We start from the raw sequence: 21,297 nt of genomic DNA, 5'->3' as shown, positions 1-21,297 counted from the left end.
ACTGACCAGCGTTTCCCGACAGGCCCCAACGCCATCCGGCGGGAAGCCTTCCGACTTCTCTTGGCCTTCCTCGAGAATACCAACCTCATCAAAGGCATCACGTTGGGGATAAATGAAGCCCAAAGCCTGCCGCCCAGCCTTATGCACTCCTTATCTTTTCTTTCTCTCCCTTTTTCTCTGTCCACTTTTATTGTCAATCAACCGTTATTATTAAGTATTGGCAATTAACCGTCATCTGGTTCCGAAACAAGCTCGGAACTCACGATGCGACGTTACAACTGGAAAATGAAATCCTCGATGACACTACTAACACGAAAGCCGAGCCTTCTTGGATTGGGATCTGCAGAGCGCTTTTGACAAAGGGAGGCATTCTGACCCTGGCCAAGGTGTCATGGCTAAACATGGGCAAGAGAACATATGCGTGCATCAACGTTGTTTTGACGGGGCGGACCACCGAGATCAACGCCGGTGACTTGCGGCTCAAAGGCATGAAGCTCGGCAGTGTCGGTACCCCTCAGGGCTCGGTCATCTCGCGATTAATTTTCATCCTTGCAATGGTAGGCGTGGCTGAGCGGCTCTCGCAAGTCTCGGGGGTCCGACACACAAGCTATGCAGATTACATAACGCTAATGGGTCCCAGTTGGAAGAGGCGCTTGACGCTATCGAGGAGCAGCGGGACGTGTGCGGGTTCGTCTGCTCTCCAAGCAAGTCAGAGCTGTTCGTGATTTCGCCGAAGGGAGTAGCAAGGAAGGCGAAAGGCAAGGATTCTGCGAGAGTGCAAGAGGAAATTAAGATCAAGACGAGCGGCTGTCCCGGAGGTAGGGAAGATCCGAGTGCAGCGTATGCTAATTGAGCGCGAACGAGGGATCGGCGAGGCGGTCAACCATATCGCTGCCAAAGTCACCAAGGCCGTACCCCTCATGAAGAAAGGGTCAAACATAAAAGCAGGCATGAAGGTAGAAAGCCTCACCCGGCTGGTGCAATCCTTCGCTCTACGTCAGATTACATAGCACCGACACGTTCCTTACCCTGGGAGGGCATAACACCTTGGAAGGGATCGCGGAGGCGCTGAGGACCGCCCAGCTCGTGCGGCTATCGGAAACAAGAACGGGCAGAGAAGTGCGGCGTGTCATAGCCCCGGGCTATAGAAAGGGGGATCCGAAAATACAGACGTGCCTGTACTGGAAGCAATTAGCAGACAGTTACGGGTATATCCGGTGCCACGAAATATGAACCCCAAGTACAACAAGAAGCGGCGGGCGGTGAGAGTGATGGCGGGCATCGCTCTGAATGCCGAAAACAGTGCGGCTGTGTTTGTGGACGCGGCAGAGTATCTAGATGGTAGAAAGGCATTCACCGCGGCAGTCGTAGGGGTATCGACCTGTGGGGAGGGGGGTACACTAGTGGCGCTAGAGCATAGGAGGTGGCTGTGCTCTGTTATTCTATGACGGCAGTGAAAAACTACGCCAGATGACGATTGTGTGGGGAAGCTGCACGTGTATTGCTAGCGGTCGATCTTGCGAACAAAAGTCGGTATGTTGTGATCAAGTGGTTTCCGGCGCATATGGGCAGTGGTGTGTCGCATTGCAGCAACGCAAACCACAACGAGACGGCGAATGCGGCGGGGTGTGGACTAACCTAACATGCCGCTGCTACTGCGGTCTACCAGACGTGGTGGTGAGAAACCAAGGACAGAATAACCTCCACGAAATCGCGAAGCGGTGCAGAGTACAGAGAAAGACTATGCCGTCACATCATCCGGGGTTAGCCCGAGAGGAAGGGGTGATATTTCGATAAGGGGGGCGGCGTGTTTATGTGAGTGACCTGTGTTGTTTGTGCCGAAAGGAGAGAGCCACTGCGGTTCACATCCTTTCGGACTGTGCCAAGAATCCGCACGAAGGTATAACAATGACAACAATCTCGCCGCGTCTCGAGGCTGCAACGCGTTGCTACCATAAAGAGGTCCAGGCCTAGTCCGTCCAGCAGGTCTCGGAGGCCCTCAACAGGCAACGATGGAGCGAAACCGGAGGGAGGCTGCAACCCAAAAACAGTGGCAGGCGCAGTCAACCTAAGGGATTAGTGAGGCCGCGTACGGAGTACAGGTGCCAAAAGCCTGGAAGATGTCATCGCCGTGTTACCGTGACGCCTCGCTTACATAGGAAGGCTAATCGTTCTGAAGCATTTAAGATGCGAAGCAGCTTATGGTGGCGCATGTTCCCTCCGCCATTGTGTGGGCGCCGCTGTGCGGCATGCACACCCCCAGTGCATGCCTGGCCAGACACTGCTGATGATGATTGTGGCAAAATGCCCTTAAAGATTGGCCAACCAAAGAATCCGTCACGAGATAGCTTTGCGTTCAACCAGTGTCGTCATCTTTCCGTAGGGGAACCTCCTCCCGCAACGCCGCGATCAGTGCGTAGGCAACGCCACCGGTAACACCACCTGCAACGCCAGCGTCAACGCCATAGTCAGCGCCGCGGACAGCACCGCGGACAGCCCCGCGGAGAAGAGGGCACAACAAGAAGAACAAAAAGAAGGAGCAGCACCTCCTACTCCCGTGATCGTTCACCCAGAACACGAAGACGCCGACCTCATTCCGAGCCAAGACTTGGTGCGCCTGATCAAATACGCGAGTCTGTGCGCGGCCGTGTGCAAGCGCGAGGACATCATGAACCATGACGAATACTACAACTTGATGAGGATGACAAACGTGGAACAACATGAGCTACTGCGCGCGATTATCCACCGGTAGCCAACGCCGTCAGCGCCTCCGTAACGGGCCTTGCTCACCGATCCGGCCGGTTGCGGCAAGACGTTCCTCCGCCGGCTTACCATGGACTTCTACAACCGGTAGAGCAACCTTGGCCACAACACGACCTACAACGCGTTCGTCATCTGCGCGGCCAACTGAAAGGCGGCTGTGGCAGCGGGAGGAACCACAGTGCACGTGGCTTTCAAGCTCTCTCGGAAGACCACCGGCCCAAACAAGGACGGAGGCCTCAGCGCCAGCGAGTTGAACATATTCCTCATGGCCTTCCGCAACGTGAAATGCGTGATCATAGACGAGGGGAGCATGAAGTTTTGACAACCTAAACGCAGTCAACTTGAGCCGACCCCATGGCTGCTTCGCATACTACTCATTGTTTCCCACTGGAAGATGGTGAAATTTCATAATAAAGTTGCTTCGCTCCCTCGCTCTCGCCTCTTACATTCTAGCTAACAATAATAAATATCGCTTAGAGAATAAAGAGAGAGAGAGAGAGAGAGAAACTTTTATTGAGCAATTGGGTTAGGGAAGCGTGGTGGCCGCCGGTGGGAGGTCGGCTTGTCGTCCGTCCTGTACCACGCAACAAGCACCCTTTGTATCATGCGGGTCACAGAATACAACGAGCCCAGGCTCTACAGCGACGCCTACCTGTAAAACCAGATATTTGCACGTGGACGCGGAAGAATACTGTCACCACAATGCTTATGCTCTGGCCATTATGAACAGGCCGGACAACCCCCCGTTATGCTCCCTTAAAATTCGCACCCCTTGCACTGCCGTGGCGGAGAGGCGGCAATTGCGCTTGCCCTGTCACAAAGGCCGACCCGCACTCTCGTAATCTCTGATTCAAAGACGGCCGTTCGAAATTTCGCCTGAGAGAACGGAAGAACGTCAAGAATTACGAAAAGCCATATAGGCTGATGGCATTACAATCTGAACTAAAAAAAGCAGAACGTTACAATTTAAGTTAGATCTCTTACAAGATACTATGAACGACCTTTAGGAACTGATCGTAAGTTTTGGATTGAAATGGACTCCTGAGACGTCTGAACTCATCATAGTCAGATCGACCGTAAAAAACGTCCCGGCAGCCAGCTTAATACTCGATGGATATACCACTCCTTTGTGCCCGAAATAACCATGCATACTACAAGAAGAAAAGTAAGTCGCAAAGCTGGATCATACTCAAAGCCTGTAAACAAGGTGTCAGATTTGCTGTGGGTACGTTGACTACCGAGTTTTTCTAAAGGGCCACCGGCATGGAATGAACCCTGTCAAACTACCTCTTTGCCGCACGCATCGAAGGAGAACGTGTTCTCCCTCGAATCATTACTGGCATAAGCGAGCAAACAAACGTCGCCCTTCACGCAAAGGAGTGGGGAAAATGTACTTTACTTCGACGCCTTCCAAACAAGATACGCCAGACCATCATCCGTACAGAGGAACCGTGCGCCGTCAAGCTTACCTATTAACATAGCACGCTTGATTTGGTGTTTTCGACATGGAAATGGTTTACCACGTTTGAAGTACAGTTAACCGGATGTAATGAACGTCTATAGAACGAATTTGTCGATTTATGAAAAAAATTTCAAGTTCTCATTGCCAGCCCCCGTAAAGCCCATGTGTTAGCGACCTCTATTTAATGAAGGGGGTGCGGCGGTTACCCTTGATGTAACGCTGAGCTGATGACCCATGTTATTTGTCATTTTACTGAAAAATCGGCCGAAACAATTACGAATTTAGCGAATATTAGAACTACTATAAGGAGCGGACCGCTACAAAAGCGTCTAGATGCGCTTAGAAACGAGCTTCGTAAGGAGGATGACGATAATCAAAGCGGTTAGCGCCATCCCGTGGCTAACGTTGCAGCCACTTCAGGAGTAGCTTGTGTCGCATGACACCAGAAAGCAAGAGTAACTACACTTCACTTTTTATCGCTCACACAGCAAACTACCATGCGTTTTCACATGCGAGCGTGCTTTCTGTTCGCGAGAAATTTTAACGTGCAAGGCCTGCCAGTCGGCTTATAGTCGCGCGTCTCCATTGCTATCTGTGATGTAGGTTCGCCAGTGATGAGTTCTGAAGCCACAAAATGAATTGTGTTGTCTTTCTGTGACAAGGTTCCAATTTTAAATGCATTCTCCGTGGGCGGGAAAACAGAATGTCGCAGCTCGGGTTCAGTATCCCAGCTAGCACCCTCTCAACATTTTTGAGAGCGAAAAAGATCATGAAGTTTGCGAAAAGATGGTCTTTCCGCATAAGGTTTGTTCTTGAAAAGCGTTAACGCACCGAAAAGTTCCAAAAGGCAAAAGTGATACTTAACTTCGTAAAAAAGGGTAAGTTTGCTCTTTCTTAGGAGCACCGTGTAGTGCCTACGCTCGTTCGCAAGCACCAGGCCCGAATCACCCATTTTGTTAGCGTGAAATAGATCCTTGAATGATGAGTTTCCCTTCACTGATTCCTAGAATTTTGGTTTAGTTTTTTCTTCATTTACTCAAAACCTGTATGCAACAAGAACATGCATGTAACGAAAAACTTTGAACTTTTGTCAAATTCTTTGTATCCATGTTTTACTGCATAAGCACTGTTTGGAAACCTATATTTATTCTTATCACATGCGCGAACGCTTCGGTGCCGTACTTCCGCGAACTCCAACAGATCGTCTTTGCCATGCCCATCACTCAAACCTCCACCAAAAATTGTAATCTCAGATTGTCAAGCAACCCTTAACAATTTCCTGTAGGGGAGGTAGTGTCGTCACACTCCATGTACTGTAACGCTAGTGCTACGCTCACCAAATTCTAATCGCGTGGACTTACTCTATTGATTATAGTGCGAACGTTATATAGCGGCCATGATTTCACGGTACTTAAGCTTCAAACAAAGAAGCATTTTGCGGGCAGCTGTGTTGAAAGGCTCCACGTAGGAAGGCTCTCAGGAAAGAACAATACGCTGGGCGCTAGCTTCAGATTAACATTTCCAAAACAGAGACAAAAATGTACTGACACAAATAAAGTGATAGTTTTTTGTTTGGTGTTTAATACCATGTTTCTGCCGTTACATTCTGAGAGAAACCTGTAAGGAGAAGCCAGGAAAGCTTTGGTAGTATTTTATTCAATGTAGATCACCCGTACATGGGAATAATCTTATGCCTTTTTCAAAGCAAGTACCCACACCTGTCCGTGATTTTTACTGTTAAGAATACGTGGATTTCGATGGATCACATTATTCGGGTATAGTACCGCAAGCCAAACGCTGCCAACTCTGTTTCTTTTGTATGTTCAGTTGGCCAATGACGGCACTGACAAAAAAGTCATTGCAAAACCTATCTAAAACACGTAAAAGGCCGGGGCATCCATGGAGTTAGCCATGAAGCCTCTGAGGCCATGTAAGGCTGGATAAATGTGCTGATATAATACGAAACCCTCGTTGCAGCCCCTGAAGATTCGTCAATATTAAGAAATATTCTCTGAGCTGTGTGAGCAAGTCCATATAATGTCCATGTTCCATTCTTGTGATGAACCACAGGTCCGCCACTGTCACCCTTAAACAGAGAAAAAAAAAACTTTATTTGAGCTGAACGTTGGCTTGGTAAATGGCTTAGGGGGTCATATATTACTGGGTTAAACACAAAAAACGAGACTAGAGAGGTCACACATGAATCTGAAAAAAGCATTTCGCTGAGATTTGCTCCATTACTTGGTTTCGGCTACTAGGTTTTGGCTGTACGTTTATCTATATTATCTGACATACCTAGTCCTCCTTATCCTAATGGCTCATTATGATTAAGTGCAACATTATAGAATACGCTTATGGAGGGTTATATTAAAGTACTTTGGATCAGTAGAAGTAAAATTGCATTTGAGCTGCTGTGACAAGATGATGTGCATTACATCATTATATGCGCGCGTGTTCCTATGCACGTGAGAAAACAGGTTTCCATCATCGACGTCAACATCAGATGCGCTCGCATCCTACTCTGCCTTTGCTTCAGGTAGCACGGGCTTTATTTGTGATCATTGTCTTGCGCTTCATACTAACATTGCAAATGGGACCCGAGATTACCTGAATGAATTCTCGTGCAGTTTAGAAAGGAGTTCATGCATTTTGTGCACACTTGAGTAAGCAAACTGCGGTAAGGAAAAGGATTAAAATTGCACTTACTGTCCTATGAATTCCTGTAACACCTCGGAGACATATGAGGCCTTCTGCTAGATGTGGGTCGTTAGTACATGGGATCTCCTGTACCAAGGCTTGTTTTAGTTCAGGAGGGTCTATCTGCTTGGTCGTGGCTGAGAGAAAAGGAAATTCTTGAGCGGTACGGCATATGTGACAGTCGCCTAGAAAGTAAGACCGTCTGTTTCTTGTCCCTCTACCATGTGAAATACAACGCATAATGCAATATTTTGAACAGCAAAGTCACTTGTCTTAACAGGAAACGCAAGTTTTTTTTACTTACGCTAGGCACTACAACTGTGAGCGGTGCTCTCAAAGATAGACACATGCTACAAATGGAAGTTTCTAGCTGCCACGATGACTACATTGTAGTATAACGGCTTCTGTTCAAGGGGGCAATATTGAATATTCAAAAATACCTCTAGTCAAATAGAAAACTCGGTGATTATTATAAAAATATCCAAAGGTTGTGGAACGCCTACGCGGCCTAGCGGCGTTTTTCTTCCACCTAATTGAAAATTTCCAGAGCTGGTGCGTTATAAATTTTAAGTTCTGAGTGTGAGAGCCGGCTTTTTACTTATAGACTGGAAAGCACAGTGGTCTGGGTGGTATTTACAAGTTATTCAGTTAGTCGAACAGTCGTTCAGCCGTATAGACAATTACTGCTAAGTGGCTCACCCAGTCATAGGTAACAAACATACAGCTCAAAATCTCAGTCAATTGATTTCTTACTTCTTATGAATCACGACTATTAGCAGTAATCTACTAATACGTGCAAATATGCTTGCTATGATTAGAAATGAAATTATAAATAAGGATTTTTATTTTCTTCATTAAAAATTGTTGTGTTTCACGGGCCGAAGCGAGAACTAGAGTAATTGGCCCGCCATTCTGGGGGGTCCCGAATTACATTCACTGTGGACGTCCTTTACACGCGCCGAAATATCGACACACGGGCGTTTTTGTTTTTCGCCTACATCTGCAGAATAGTCGTTTATTGGACAAACCCGTTTATATAGGCCCAGCAGCATGGCCCTTCGCCCCTAAGGCAGCGAAGCAGTTTTTTTTTTCAGAAAACGATCGAATTTATAGTTGTGTTCTGGAGTGTAGTGGTGGTTTAACACGCGCATCTTGAATTTGGCAGCACAACACGTGCCGCCTAGCTTATATTACGCTATCACTTAGGATTTTATATATTTCAAAATGACTAACATCAACACTGCCGAGGCCCCACGTGTCTTCAAAGCATGAGGCGATGCATAACACGAACCAGTCCACAAAAAGGGCTTAAATTTCGTCGTAGCCAAAAGAAAGTAGCCACGGTGCACCAGCTAAGCAATGCCTGAAAACAAATTTCATATTTTTCAGATCCAGGCAGGTCCCCCGAAGCAAATTGTGTCAAGCTTCAAGAGGAGAAAGCTGCTAGAGAACGCTGCTCTGACGCAAAGCGTCTACGGTGTCCGACGCTGCATTTTTGCTTTCGCATTTGCGACCCCTAAAGTTGTGTCTAAGTGTCCTTCTAATGTCGTCGGTCTATGGGTTAGTGGAGTTGACAATAAGTCTTAATCGCCGTCGCGGATCTCTATGTGCATGTGTTGGCACCAAATTGGGAGAGGGGGAGGCATTTCGTGTTGGACCCGTTTCGCATGCGATGCTATGGTCATCTGTCCCAAGAAATAACCCAGCTTCCTAAGTGCTTTGATTTCACACTGAGCATGTGTCTCGCTGTCAGGTAAGCCCATCACCAGATATTAAGAGGACAAATAATTTACTGTGACCACCGCAACAAAGTGAAGATGACTATACAGCTCTGCTGATGATGCCCAATCGCGTTGCTGAACAGACACCACATGCTCTTTTTAGTCTATCCCAGCACAATGAAACAAAATTGGAGAAGTTCTTGCCGATTACTACTCAGGGGCACCGAAGCTTCATGGTATCTTAAGTACTGCTTACATGTGATAGATCCCCATCCTGTCACGTAGTATGTAGAACCTATTGGGAGTGTTTCATGATGGCTGGGAAGACACACTGGGGATATTGCGCTCCCGAAGTTCACTCTCTCCTGGAGTGTAATGATGGCGATGTCGTTCCAACGTGGCCAGCTTCCTTCTTTGATTGACTGTAGAAACGAAACCAGACCTTATTCAGTGCTTTACCTGGAGATCACAAAATAGCACTGCATTTGAACACTACAGTTGTTTTTGGCTATTATGTGAAGAAAACTGCGCGAGGTGAAAAAAACTTCTCGTCGCAAAATGTGACAACTAAAACATCTTTCTGATGAAGACGCTGTTTCCTTCACTTTATTGTTTCCTTCAGTGTAATTCATCGTTTCACTTAAACAATGTACTGAAATTTATTTATTTATTCATAAAAACCCTATGAATAAATATTCTAGGCCCACTGGAAGGCATAGAGTAAGGGGGGCGTTTGAACACGTAAACCAATAAAAAGCATAAATTTAAAGGCCGAACCGCATGGAGCGTTTTTTCACGCGATTCGCGCGCGTAGGCGGTGCGCGTGCGTTTTTTCGACGCCCGCGTCGACAATTCCGCGCCTGCGTCAGCATCTGCCTTGGATAGATGTTGACGCGCGTCGCGCGCGGCAGTGGGAGGAGCCTGGCGACTTGCGCCAATGAGGAGGTGCGCGGCTCATGGCGGCGATTTCGAAGAGCTCGAGACAACCGGCTGGCTCCGCCGGGAATGTTTAGGCTTACCACCCCAGCAGATATTGAATGGGCGCTCTCACTAGCGGCGCGGATGATGTTTTATAGTACCGTTTTCACCCACATTATAAGCTCCTTTACCGCACAAGCAACGTCGTTCGTGCCTTGAGCGGCATTTTAGAGAGCGCTTAGAAGCGGTCGCTCGAGCTCCCGGCACCACTTCGCTGCCGAAGCCGCCGCCATGTTGCCGCCGCCGGCCGCGGCGCGCGCAGAGTGTGGGTGGTTACACGGCAGGGTCAGCGCGCCTGGGGCGTGCGCGGCGCGTTTTCGCGAGCAGAAAACGCTCCATGCGGTTCACGCTTAAGACAGGAACATCCTGACATCAAAATATGAACGCAATACCTACTTCAGAGTACAAAGTGATCACTTTTTGACAGTTCATGAACACTTGTGGCCGTTAATGGAGCGCAAAAGCATACAATTTGTGAGAAAAAAATACCGCATAGACGCCAATCCTGGTAACAGGCGTTATAAGTTTTTTAAGAGCAATAAATATTATAAAGTGCGAGTAGCTGACGGCGAAATGTTTCGGGTCAGATATGGTTGCAACGGTACCAGGCAGCTAATTCCAAAGCGAAATACACGAGGCAGTGCGGATGAAATAAATGCATTGGTTTTACCGTATATGCTCATGAAAATGGAGTGATTATGCAATCTGTGTTAAAAATAATGAGCTTTTTGAAATGGTAGCCGGGTTCGTTTATGGGTGAAAATATATCTGTGGAAAAGGCACAAAGCAGCAGCATTACGGTGGCTGTCTAATGGCGGCAGTTGCAGGTCTAGTTTTATTGGTGCTATGCTGGAGCTGGTATTGTATTTACGTGATATGAACCGGTCTGCTCTATTCGGTATCATTTCTATAATATTTATAGCGTAATACTGGTGAGGATATCAAACTGTCGTGGCGAATTCTGATTGTGGCAGGATGAATGTTTGAAAGGCGAGTGTACGAATGTTAGTAGGTAAATTTTGCGAGTTGTGGCGTTGATAACCCAGCCAACGTTATTCTTTGGCGCATAAAGACGTGATATGTTGGACCCATGAAAGATCGGCTGTAAAAAGAACACTATGGTATCTTGTTGATTGATTATAGGGTTTAACGCGCCGACGCAACGCAGGCGATGAGGCGCGCCGTAGTGAAGGGCTCCGGATTAAATTTTGACCACCTGGGGATCCTTAACGTGCGTCAAAATCTCGTACACACGGGTCTTTTTGCTTTTCGCCTCCACCAACCATGGTATCTTGTACGAAGAAGTATGGGAAAGCACAGTGTTATTTATGTGATAACAAAATTTCGAATTTACATGTTTATGGCTGTAGCACAATACCTCGCACTTATTAAAATTTATTGTTATGAGCCATTTGTTGCACAATTAGACAGAAGGTTTATTGGGCGGTAAGACTACTGTATTATGACACCAAGTTCTATTTACTTGTCATCATTAGCTCACAGAGAAATTGCGAACGTAACGGTATTTTTGGCTACTCTAAATACAGGGCCATTTGCGGAAAAGCACGGTTAGGGAACTAGATGTAACTCTTCTCTTGCTTTACCGGAAAAGTCCCGAACAAAAAATGCGAAATTTGCCGTTGAGACGATTCTAACATATCTTATATGTCATGCTCATTTCATATGTAATATGTCACACTGAAGTTATAGATATTGCGTATGTCACGTCCTTTGTCAATTCATTCCCTACTAGTGCAAAGAAATGGACACCCCCCTTTCGGTCCCTCCAAATGATCTTCTAGGGCTTCAAAGTTTTATTCAACTAATCAAATAGCGAATATGCTCATTCGCAAGTTGGACATGAACATGCTTTCTCTGCACTCCTTGCAGTCTGCCATGGTCAACGGAGTCATAAAGAGCACCGCTAGTAATCTGCTTTGCATTGATTATAGGGACTTAACGCGCCGACGCGGCGCAGACGATAAGGCGCGCCGTAGTGGAGGGCTCCGCATTTATTTTGACCACCTGGGGATCTTAACGTGCGCCGAAATCTCGTACACGCGGGCGTTTTTGCTTTTCGCCTTCATCAAAATGCGGCCGTCGCGGCCGGTATTCGAACCGACGACCTCTGGCTCAGCAAATCTTCTTTCCAACAGCGGAACGAGACCGAATGTTGCTTTTAACTTGAAGGAAATATCTCAACTAGTTTAGAACCATTCCGGAAGAAAGCACGGCCCAATACAACTTTGTCTTTCAACATTGGGGAGTTGAAGAGAAGACAATATTTCAACATATTTTACCTGGTTCGAAATATAATTTTTATGATCCTATTACTCGCACCAGGAAGATTAGTTCAAGAAGGCGAGATGAAAATACGTGCTCAGGTGAACCCTCAATGTTTAAGTAACAGATACAACAATTTTTTTCGGGTTAAATTTCGGGGCCAGAACACATTCCTGATTTCTCGTCATCAGCTGACATCCACTTGCTCCGCAGGCACTCCAATGGGAAGCGGACAAAGGTGGAGGTGAATAATACATTATTACCCCAGGGGAAAACAAGCAGATGGGCATGGTACACAAATGGAGAGTTTTAGTGTAGCGCTCTCTGCCGTTGCGGGTGCTAAAGGTTGTTTTTTTTTTGCGCCACGCAACTGTGGCCCCCCGCAGACAGAATCAGCACACCCTTTCGTCGGCTTTCTTTTGCGGCACACAAACCCCTACTGGCGCCATCTGTTGAACCGCCGGCTAAGCGACACTCATCCGGTTGAACGAGCACGTGGAATTTTGCCCGACTAGTATTGAATGTAAAACGTGCACAACATCATAGAATTATTCTACATAAGCACGCTCTATAGCGGAAGCATTAAAGCACCGAGGTTACTTTTTGTTTGGCGTCTGAATACAACGCGCGGAAGCTCGTATACATTTTGTTCGGCTAGAAATCAACCCCAAAATATGTTTCGAACAAACGCGACGTGACAACGCCCCTGCTTGTTCTCTGGGTCGGAAGCACAAAAGTAAAACGCGATAGCTTTTCGCCACCTCGTCGTAAACATCGCACTCAATTCACGCGATTTGCTGGGTTCAGCGGCAAGTCACTTCACTGTGGCGAAAGATAATAAGACTTTTAATCGCACATCGAGTTGCGTCGTAACTAGTGATAACTAATTCCGGACTCGCCGGAGCCCACCCTCGTCTTCCACCTGAGGCGAACGCGTCATACACCTAGCATCAGACGCCAGCCCGCAGCAGCCTTGTTCTGGAAGTAAGCGACTTCATATTAGTTTCGCTCACCGCGAGATCAAAAGGTAAAACCCTCGGCCTTTGTCAGAAGACGGGAGCGAAAAAATGGCTACGGGTAGGCTCAGCTAACCTTGGATATGCAAAGAAAAAGCTTGGCTTAATCTGGTTGCGTCTTGATTTCGCTTGGGTAACCTTTCATTTAGCTGAATTGCCGACCACATCTCAAAGTCGTTCCTTTCCGCGCAACGCACAAAGAAGAAGGCCAGGAGGTCACTGCATTCGCGGAGCGAACGCACCGTTCCTTTTCACCGGGCTGGAGGCTAGTCACGTTGCATGAAACGAGTCAGCGCCCGATTCATTGGAGTGTTCGTCTGCCTCGGCTTCAGCGGCGGTGGCGACCGCTGTCCGCGGCCGCAGCCGCTAACAGCGGCCGCGGCGAATCACACGATGCGCTTCGAGGGGTGTGTCGCTGGAAATGCGTCTCCGCTCAAAAGGTGACCTTGCGCATCCTCCAAGAAATCGCAGGACGAAAGTTGAGAAGCTTTGCTTTAAAAACTTGTTCTCTCAGATGCAAGTTACTCCTCCAAGAGCAAGTGTTAACCTTGACCTGTTCCGCTCTACCTGCGCCCATGTTGTAAGTAGAGAGAAAGGCAATCACGTCAACGTACGGTCGCTATGTTCCTGAAATAGCGTACGTGTCACGAACGTCCGCTAGCTGCAGAAAAGTTAGGAAGTGAACAGCGCATCCGCAGTGCAGCGACGTTAGCAAATAACGTTCGCTATCTTTTTACGTAGGCCTCCGCACGATATACCAAAACTCTCTAATAGCGGCAGGATTGACGACTCGAGTATGGAACTATATACGACAAGTCGCTGACCAGCCATTCCGTTAACACTGCGAAGATGTGGAGATCGAATACCTGGATATGTTATGTTGCTTTTGCGAGCTTTCGTTTACAAGTTCCCTGTCGCAGTGCACACTTAAAACTCCAGTTCTTTTATCATATGCTAGTACCTCTAAGACCGGTAACAATGAAGCCTGGCCATTCCCTTCTATTGTGGAGTACCGTATCCGTATCGTAATCAGAGCGCACTGGCAACGCGTTGCAAGAACTAGAGAGGGCCAGTCGCCGGCAAGACATCCTCCGGCCGTGGGGAATCTTTCCTCATAAATATGACGCAAACAGGTATTGCGTTTTCTTACATCAGTACGCACCAGACACGCGCAATAAACAAAAGAGGTTTTAAGAATAATTGGCGCTGTAGAAAACGGTTCGCTGCAAATCGCCTTGATTGTCACCAATGGTGCAGAGGGCGTGAGTGAGGACGGTGCAGGGTGCATCAGACTGAGGGGTCAGTTGGAATCGAAACAGAGCGTCGTTTGCCTAAAGTAGTTTGATTAGGACCCATAATGACGTGTGGGTTAGCACAACTTCACGATAATGTAGTATCGATTAGTGCAAGCGACATGTGCGCATGCAATACGCCAGACATATTTGTAAGGTTCGCTTTCTTGAAGCCTGTTTTTAAGTTCGCCTTGCTCTTTTTAGAACTCCTGTTACCTCCAGTCACTATGGGGTAAAGAAATGAAAAGGAGACACTTGCCTGGTGGCATGGGTATTGAGAATGAACGCAGACTTGTTTCACCTTGCGTACAACTTCTGTTCGGTCTCTGGTGGTGCGTTTGTGAGACCCCAGATGCACAGTGAACTGGGTACCTGTACTTGGACTGGAAAAACCAAACCGGGCACAGTTTTCACTATGTCACTGGTAAAAACTGCCATGTACCCATTACTAAGAACGTTTCACATTGTTCTTACGACGAACCGTTTCAATCTGATTTTTTCCACTTTGCTGTTGCGATAGAAGTGGGGCAATTCTCAGTTCCCAAAAATAGTTTTTTTTGTTGTTCTTCAAGGTTTTTAGTGCGCAAACTATTGTTCGTTATTACACGGTGTACACTGTCACCCATATGGCCGTATAAAACCTAGTGTAGGCTGAATATGGCCGCAAGGGGGAATCAACGAAGGAATTATAGGAGCACTTTAAAAAAAACAATGCTGCAGTAGCATAAAGACGTCTTACATGCCGTGATGTATATAGCAAAAGTCTAGGCTTGGCATTTATTGAAATTATTACCGCGTTCTACATTTTTGAGATGCCGCTTCTTAAGCATACAAGTCTTTTTTTAATCAGCTTTTACTAAAGGCCCTTTTCTGAAGAACCAATATTCCTATTTGAAAACAGTCACTCTGTTAAATTAGAGCACTTTTTTCTCGCAATGAAATACCGTGATATTGAATCACTTCAGCCACTTTATTTAGGCCGCAGCACGATATGCCGTAGCTTGAGGGATACATTGGTTCTAGTACTTACCTTCCCATCCTGGTATAATCGCAATGGCATACGAGAGTTCTGTGCACCACTGTTCTTTTGTTGCGATTATGTGAAGTTCCTCATCTGACAGGCTTTTTAGGAAGAAACACAACTTACGAAGAAAAGCTAGTGTTGTGTGAAGGTTCTTCATTCCACGCGCGCTACATTTACAATAGAGTGTTCTGCAGCTATTAGGCAAGCCAATGAAATGTATGGTTCTATAAAGGCACTGTTAACTATACTTGAGCCATTCTGCAGCAAACGGTGGGTCCACGAATGGCTACTAGTTGCTGCTGCAGACTAGGCACTCATGAGAGCCAGTGGATGAAAACCTATGCTTTCTTTCAAGGTGTCACAATGTACCTGCTTACAAAACAGCACAACTTACCAGATGCAGTGCGCAGCCGTAAGCACATGGTGGGGGCTGATCAAAACGCCCCCGCAGAAGTCCCAACCGGCACTATTGTACAAATGAGCCGTCCAAGGCCAGCTATGAGGGACGGCGGCCTGGCCGCCGAAAATTCGGTCCCCGGCCTCCAGCAAGGGCTTGATGGCAGGACGTCCGCAGTCCTCTGCCCACAGAAAACGGTAAGGAAAGCTTCAAGCTAGAGTTTTATGCTACCGTATACATAACGTTCAGCTATAAGCAGGCCATCCACCAAAAAGATGAGTGCTATTTTATACATCGGTCATAATAAAGTACGAAGATTTGAGGTGAAGCAGTGTCCAGGCTTTGGGCACGAGCTCAGTCTAGAGCGCATGTATTACCGTAGTCATAATAATGGCTGCTAATTCGTACTGTATCATGTAAGTTTTGAGCCAAGGAAACATTGTGGTTGTAGCCACATTCTTATCCCTTCGGCCAACATAAGAAACGTCTCACCTTTTCCATTTGTCATAGTAGCACCAAAAAGCAGTAAGCACAGCAAAATTGCATTTCCCATTTTTCTCCTTAGTCGTTTTTGGCTTACTCCACCAATGTAGAAAGTAGTGCTCAAGCTTCTGCACTTGGAGCGATTATATATACTATGTCTTATCACGTCGACTTTACAAGGAAGTACAGGGCCCTTGGGAACGCGTACGTAAAAGGTGATAACGGGCTTTATCTATGAGTGGCACGTGTCGCGACTACAACGCCTTCGGTAAGGGGAAAAGAACTGTATTTACGTTAGAATACACACAGAAAATGCCCGATCGTCGCCTTTTCTACTCACATGTACAGCGGAGTTCCTCAGCGGTGTTGCCAGTCAGAAACGGTTCGATGTCGCGGTCCGTCTTCCGTAGTTGTCCGGACTCGTAGTCAAGGCGGTCGGTAATGGCGGAAATATCTTCATCTGTTGCGTCCGCGTTCAAAATGGCAGCCTTTGCGTGGGGGATCAGTCTCGTTATAGAGAAGCGTTGAACACTCCGTTTTCAGTATAGCTGATCTCCTGTAGGCTTCGCTCGTGATTCGGTCATGATGAGAGTGGTTTCAGTTCTTTTCAGGCCTTGGTCGCAACCGTTGAGGTACATACTATCGTTCGTTGATTCCGCGGGATTTCGGAACCACTTTGTCGCGACTACAACGCCTTCGGTAAGGGAAAGGAACTATAATTCCATCACATGACAAGCAGAAGAGCATCGTTCTCTTCTACTAGCATCTGCGATAACTTCTTTCTTGTCTAAAGAATAAAGTTCCAACAGCGTGTCTCGCTTTGTCACGGGATTGCTTGCGGAGCAATTAAATGCACGGCGAACTGTTTTCGAATAGAAAAGTATGCGGCATTGCAACCAGTTTAACAAAAAAAAAATTTACTGAAACTTACCGTCAAAACTAACAATTGTTGTCGTTAATGTGCGTTTTTATTGATTTTATGTGGTTTTATTCTTGAAGAGATATGCCACACACAACGGTTTTTTGTCAATTGAACACTTCTCTAAGGAAGGACGTAGCCAAATGGACACGAGCACAGGCGCCTGACATGAGTTCAGAAAACCGCTGGTTGCGTCCTCCTCTGCATATCAGTGTTAAATGTTTAAAAGACTTATCAGGAAACCAAAAAAACTATTCATAAGGCCAAATGATGAATTTGGACATATAAGACAATAAGGAAACAGCAAGGAACAAATTCGGTGAACCAAACATCCTCAAGAAAAAGAGGTGGTTTGTTGAGGGTAAAATGGGCGGTTAAAAATAGAAAGACACACAATAAACAAAGTGCCTTCGAACGATTGATTTCTGCTTGAAATAGGCTCGTGTTAAGGAACAGAATACCAGAGGCTACTTAACAGAAAGGGGAGAGAGAGAGAGAGAAGAAACATTTATTAGAGCAGACGGTGGTGGTTGAGCCGTCACTCGGTGGGGTGGGTTCACCTCAGTCCAGGTACCCTTGGGCCTTGGCTGCAGCCCTGGCACGGGTGACCAGAAAGATCTGGTCAGCGTGACGGGAGCTGGTCAGTAGGCCCTCCCACTGCTCTGGGGAAGGTCTGAGATTGGGGGTAAGCGATGGGGTGTTTTGACAGGCCCACACCATGTGGTAGGTAGTATTAAGAGAGGGCAGAATTGGCAGGTGAGGGTGTATTGGGTAGGGGATATAGCGTGGAGGATGGGTGCGTTGTAATATGTGTTTGTTTGTAATCGACGCCAGATGACTGCTTCCTCCTTGGTTAGTTGAGGGTGAGGTTGAGGCAAAGTAAGGCGAAGGTTGCGATAATGGTGCAGGATGTCGTGGTAGCGTGATGGAACAGCGGGAGTTGGAGGAGGCTGGACCGTAGGTTCTGTTCCTGAGGGAAATGCGCGGTGTGGAAGGGCGCGGGCAGCGGCGTGAGCCGCCTCATTTCCCTCGAGGGTCGAGTGGCCAGGGGTCCAGACGATGTACAGGTCGGGGAGAGGATTGATTGATGCGAGTATGCGTAATGCAGGAAGTGAGATGCGTCCACGTTGAATGTTACGGCAGGCTTGCTGGGAATCTGTTATTATTGTAAGGTATTCGGAGCCAGTTGTAGCGGCGATGGCTATGGCAAGTTCTTCGACAGTGGTGGTTGATGTCGAACGAGTTGTGAGGGAGGTGAGAAGTGTGCCTTCTGAGTTTACAACCGCCCGAGCATGAGCCTGGCGTGTGGGGTAGAGGGCGGCGTCGGTGTAGCGAGTATCGGGGTGAAAGTGGAATTGTGAACGCAGATGCTTAACCCGGGAGAGCCTTCTACCTTGGTTGAATTCTGGGTGCATATTGTTAGGAATTTTGGATACAGTAATGTGGGACCGGATTGAAGATGGAATGCGCTGAAGGGCTTGTGAAGCAGGTGGGGTCGGGTATCCGAGATGTTTCATGAAGATTTTATCTGAGTACTAAGGGACAAAATCAAGAACAACACCCCCTTCCAAGCAGTTGTCAACTTTAAAACAGCCTTGCTTCCAGGTTCAAGGCAGAACGTTTTATCTCCATGATATGATTACGCCGTTCTGCTCCGTCCACACGAGACGTCAGCTGCTTCCATGACAAAACGAATAGAGTTATGTGGGCATCTGTGACCTCAAATCTGTGAACTCAAAATCGGAAAATTCTGCCATGCAACCTAAATCCCGAAACTTAATCTCAGCGTTACACAAAATTGCCTTGCTACCATTTCAGTCGTCCTCCCGAGATGGGTAAGTGTTACGGGATAAATAGATGATCGACGACGGACAATGTTTGCAGCGCCAATACGTGAGCGCACAAAGATACATATCAAAGAAGGACAGGGCACGTGTGAGACCGATGGATAGAGTAAGGCTGGTTATTTGAAGGAAAACGAAGAAAGGTTTGCTGTTATGTTACACACGAGCATGAGAGATGCCGGGTGGTGTGAACGTGAGTACTAAGAATTTGAGCAATGCCGGTTCACTTGTCCTGTGTTTACTGATACACATGCAGGCTATACCAGGCGGGGTAGACGAACTATTTCTGTGTCTCTGAATACTTTACCGGATGGGGTGCAAGACCTGTTCCGGGATACGTTCCGGACGCACACAAAACCTATGAACGAGGAGGTCACTCCTGGGTCATATATTTTTACCAAGCATCTCCTCCCATCTTTCAGTTGAACCGGGCTGGGCTCATAACAACCCATTGTTGTAGCCTTTAACAATCCAGAAACACAATGCTTATGGTGAAAATCTTTTCAGTGCATTTAAGTTTGTGAGCCTGGCCGAGCTCTACAATAGCGTGATTTTATCAACAAACAATCAACACCGCATCATTAGAACAATGGTATCTTGGGCCTTTGACCTTCAACGAACTAAAGTTCATATCTGCAGTTGTGTTGTAGCGAGAGCGTTTTTTTTATATTAGCCATTTTTGATAACGCTGAAGTCTGAAACACTGTTTTAAATGACGATAAAAAGCATCTGCAAGGAAAGCAAAATCTACCAGTCAAAATATAACACCAGCTAAAAAATTAGGTTTTTCTATTTCTTAAGATATTCAAATTTATATTGTCTGATTCAGTGGTAATGCGGTGTGGTAGGTACTTCGATCCTAGGAAGGTGGCCGGAATGAATGAATGTGCGAACATTGACGAATGATAATTTACACGCTTAACTTTGCAAGAATGGTGGCGTACTGTAATGTAACGGTGGGTGAGTGAAAACGTCGTCACGGCAACTCTTAGTGGTATATTTTTTTAATAATTGGTAAGTGAGCATGTTCGCGGCTCAGTCATAAGAAGCCAACTCTGCAAAATTTGGTGGTGCTGTGAAGCTTAACTACAATGAATAGCCAGAAAAAGTTCAAGCTAAAGCTTTTTTTCTATAATTCTACGAAAACTACTAGGGAAGGTAATGGAAAAATGCGAAGGCCCCTAAAATATTTCAATCTCGCATTTCCGAGAAATGTCGGCCTAATGCCAGAACAGAAATTTTCGGCACGCCCTGGTGCGGTGCCGAATTTCTAGACAAGCTTAGTTCCTAGTGAAACCGAATATACAAAAGTTTTCCCGAATTGTTTGTAATTTCGCGAAATCTTCTTCACAAATTCCCGTGGCAGACAATATTTTGCTACACGGAACCGCAGTATTCAACTTAGGGACTGAGCAACAAGCATGTTTCCGTACTGGGTTCTGGCTCCCACCAAGAACATATTCTACGCCACGGCAATGTCTTGATACGGAAGGCTGAACGACTGCCAAGGAAATTGCAAGGAAACTACTGGGAACTGTTAAAGAAAACAATTGCAATGCCCCTAAAATATTTCAATGTCGCATTACCGACAAATGCATGGCTAATACCAGGACAAACATTTGCGGCACGCCCTGAGGCGGGGCCGTAATTTTAGACAACCATGCTTCCTAGTGCAACCTTATATACGACAATATCAACAAGTAGGTGGTAAGTGTTCGAAACGTTACTTGTAAATTCCCGTCGCAGACGTTGTTTGGCTTCGTTGAGACGGCAGTATCAACCTTAATGGCGGAGCAGCGGGCATGTCTCGATACTGGGTGCTTTTAGAACCCAGAACATTCTTCAGGCCAACGCAATGTTTTGATATGGTAGGCTGAACGACTGCCAGCTTTTTTCTTTACAAAGTTTCGTAAAAACAGTTCGAGTTTTGTCAGCTTACTAAGTTTAGTTGGGAATTTTACCGTGTTCTTGGTGTTAGGAAAATTTGTAATACAGGCTGAATTGTTTTCATCTAAGCAAAAATATGACTTGAATAAGTTCCCTACCATCAGGCGAACGTCGCTGTGCAACATCCCTACTGTGTAAAAATTCTTAACCTTCGTTAACGGCCTTTTCTATGAAACTAGTTTCATTAAGAGTGTGATTGACGCTCAGGAATGGCTAGGAGGGTGAAGCCCACTCCTTCTTCATGTGCTACCCTACAGTCGGTATTGTACGTGAATCGATCAACTAGTTCCAAAGGTATGGGGGTGACGGCAACATCCTCGCGATATCCACAAAGTAAAGCGCTGAACACTTAGAACGTACCGGCGTTATTCAAAAAACATATACTAGTAGAGACTAACGAACAGCAAGACACAACACGCAAGGCTGCGGCGCTTCTAGATGTTGTCTTCAAGGCCCTGCCCCTGAACTCAA

General features: G+C 46.6%; 1 protein-coding gene across 1 annotated transcript; it reads right to left on the bottom strand.

Annotated features, from left to right (window-relative positions):
- Positions 1-5,951: 5,951 nt before the first annotated feature.
- On the bottom strand, positions 5,952-16,242 carry LOC144146445 (chymotrypsinogen A-like). Its single transcript, XM_077678399.1, has 7 exons — positions 16,126-16,242; positions 15,631-15,814; positions 14,472-14,595; positions 12,814-12,826; positions 8,900-9,085; positions 6,932-7,059; positions 5,952-6,311 (listed from the first exon to the last, which is right to left on the bottom strand). Exons 1-7 carry the CDS (start codon positions 16,184-16,186, stop codon positions 6,093-6,095), a joined length of 915 nt encoding a protein of 304 aa, XP_077534525.1. The 5' UTR covers positions 16,187-16,242; the 3' UTR covers positions 5,952-6,092.
- Between the last annotated feature and the right edge of the window lie 5,055 nt (positions 16,243-21,297).

The sequence above is a fragment of the Haemaphysalis longicornis genome, unplaced genomic scaffold (assembly GCF_048455015.1).
Source record: "Haemaphysalis longicornis isolate Haplotype H1 unplaced genomic scaffold, Haemaphysalis longicornis Haplotype H1 scaffold_7, whole genome shotgun sequence".
NCBI lineage: Eukaryota > Metazoa > Arthropoda > Arachnida > Ixodida > Ixodidae > Haemaphysalis > Haemaphysalis longicornis.
This window is presented reverse-complemented; position numbering and strand designations above follow the sequence as displayed.

Coding starts and splice junctions, on each gene's coding strand:
- LOC144146445 (XM_077678399.1), bottom strand. CDS start 16,186: ATGGGAAATGCAATTTTGCTGTGCTTACTGCTTTTTGGTGCTACTATG. Junction 15,815..16,125: donor TACTATGACAAATGGAAAAG/GTGAGACGTTTC, acceptor TTCTGTGGGCAG/AGGACTGCGGACGTCCTGCC. Junction 14,596..15,630: donor ACGGCTGCGCACTGCATCTG/GTAAGTTGTGCT, acceptor TGGTTTTTCCAG/TCCAAGTACAGGTACCCAGT.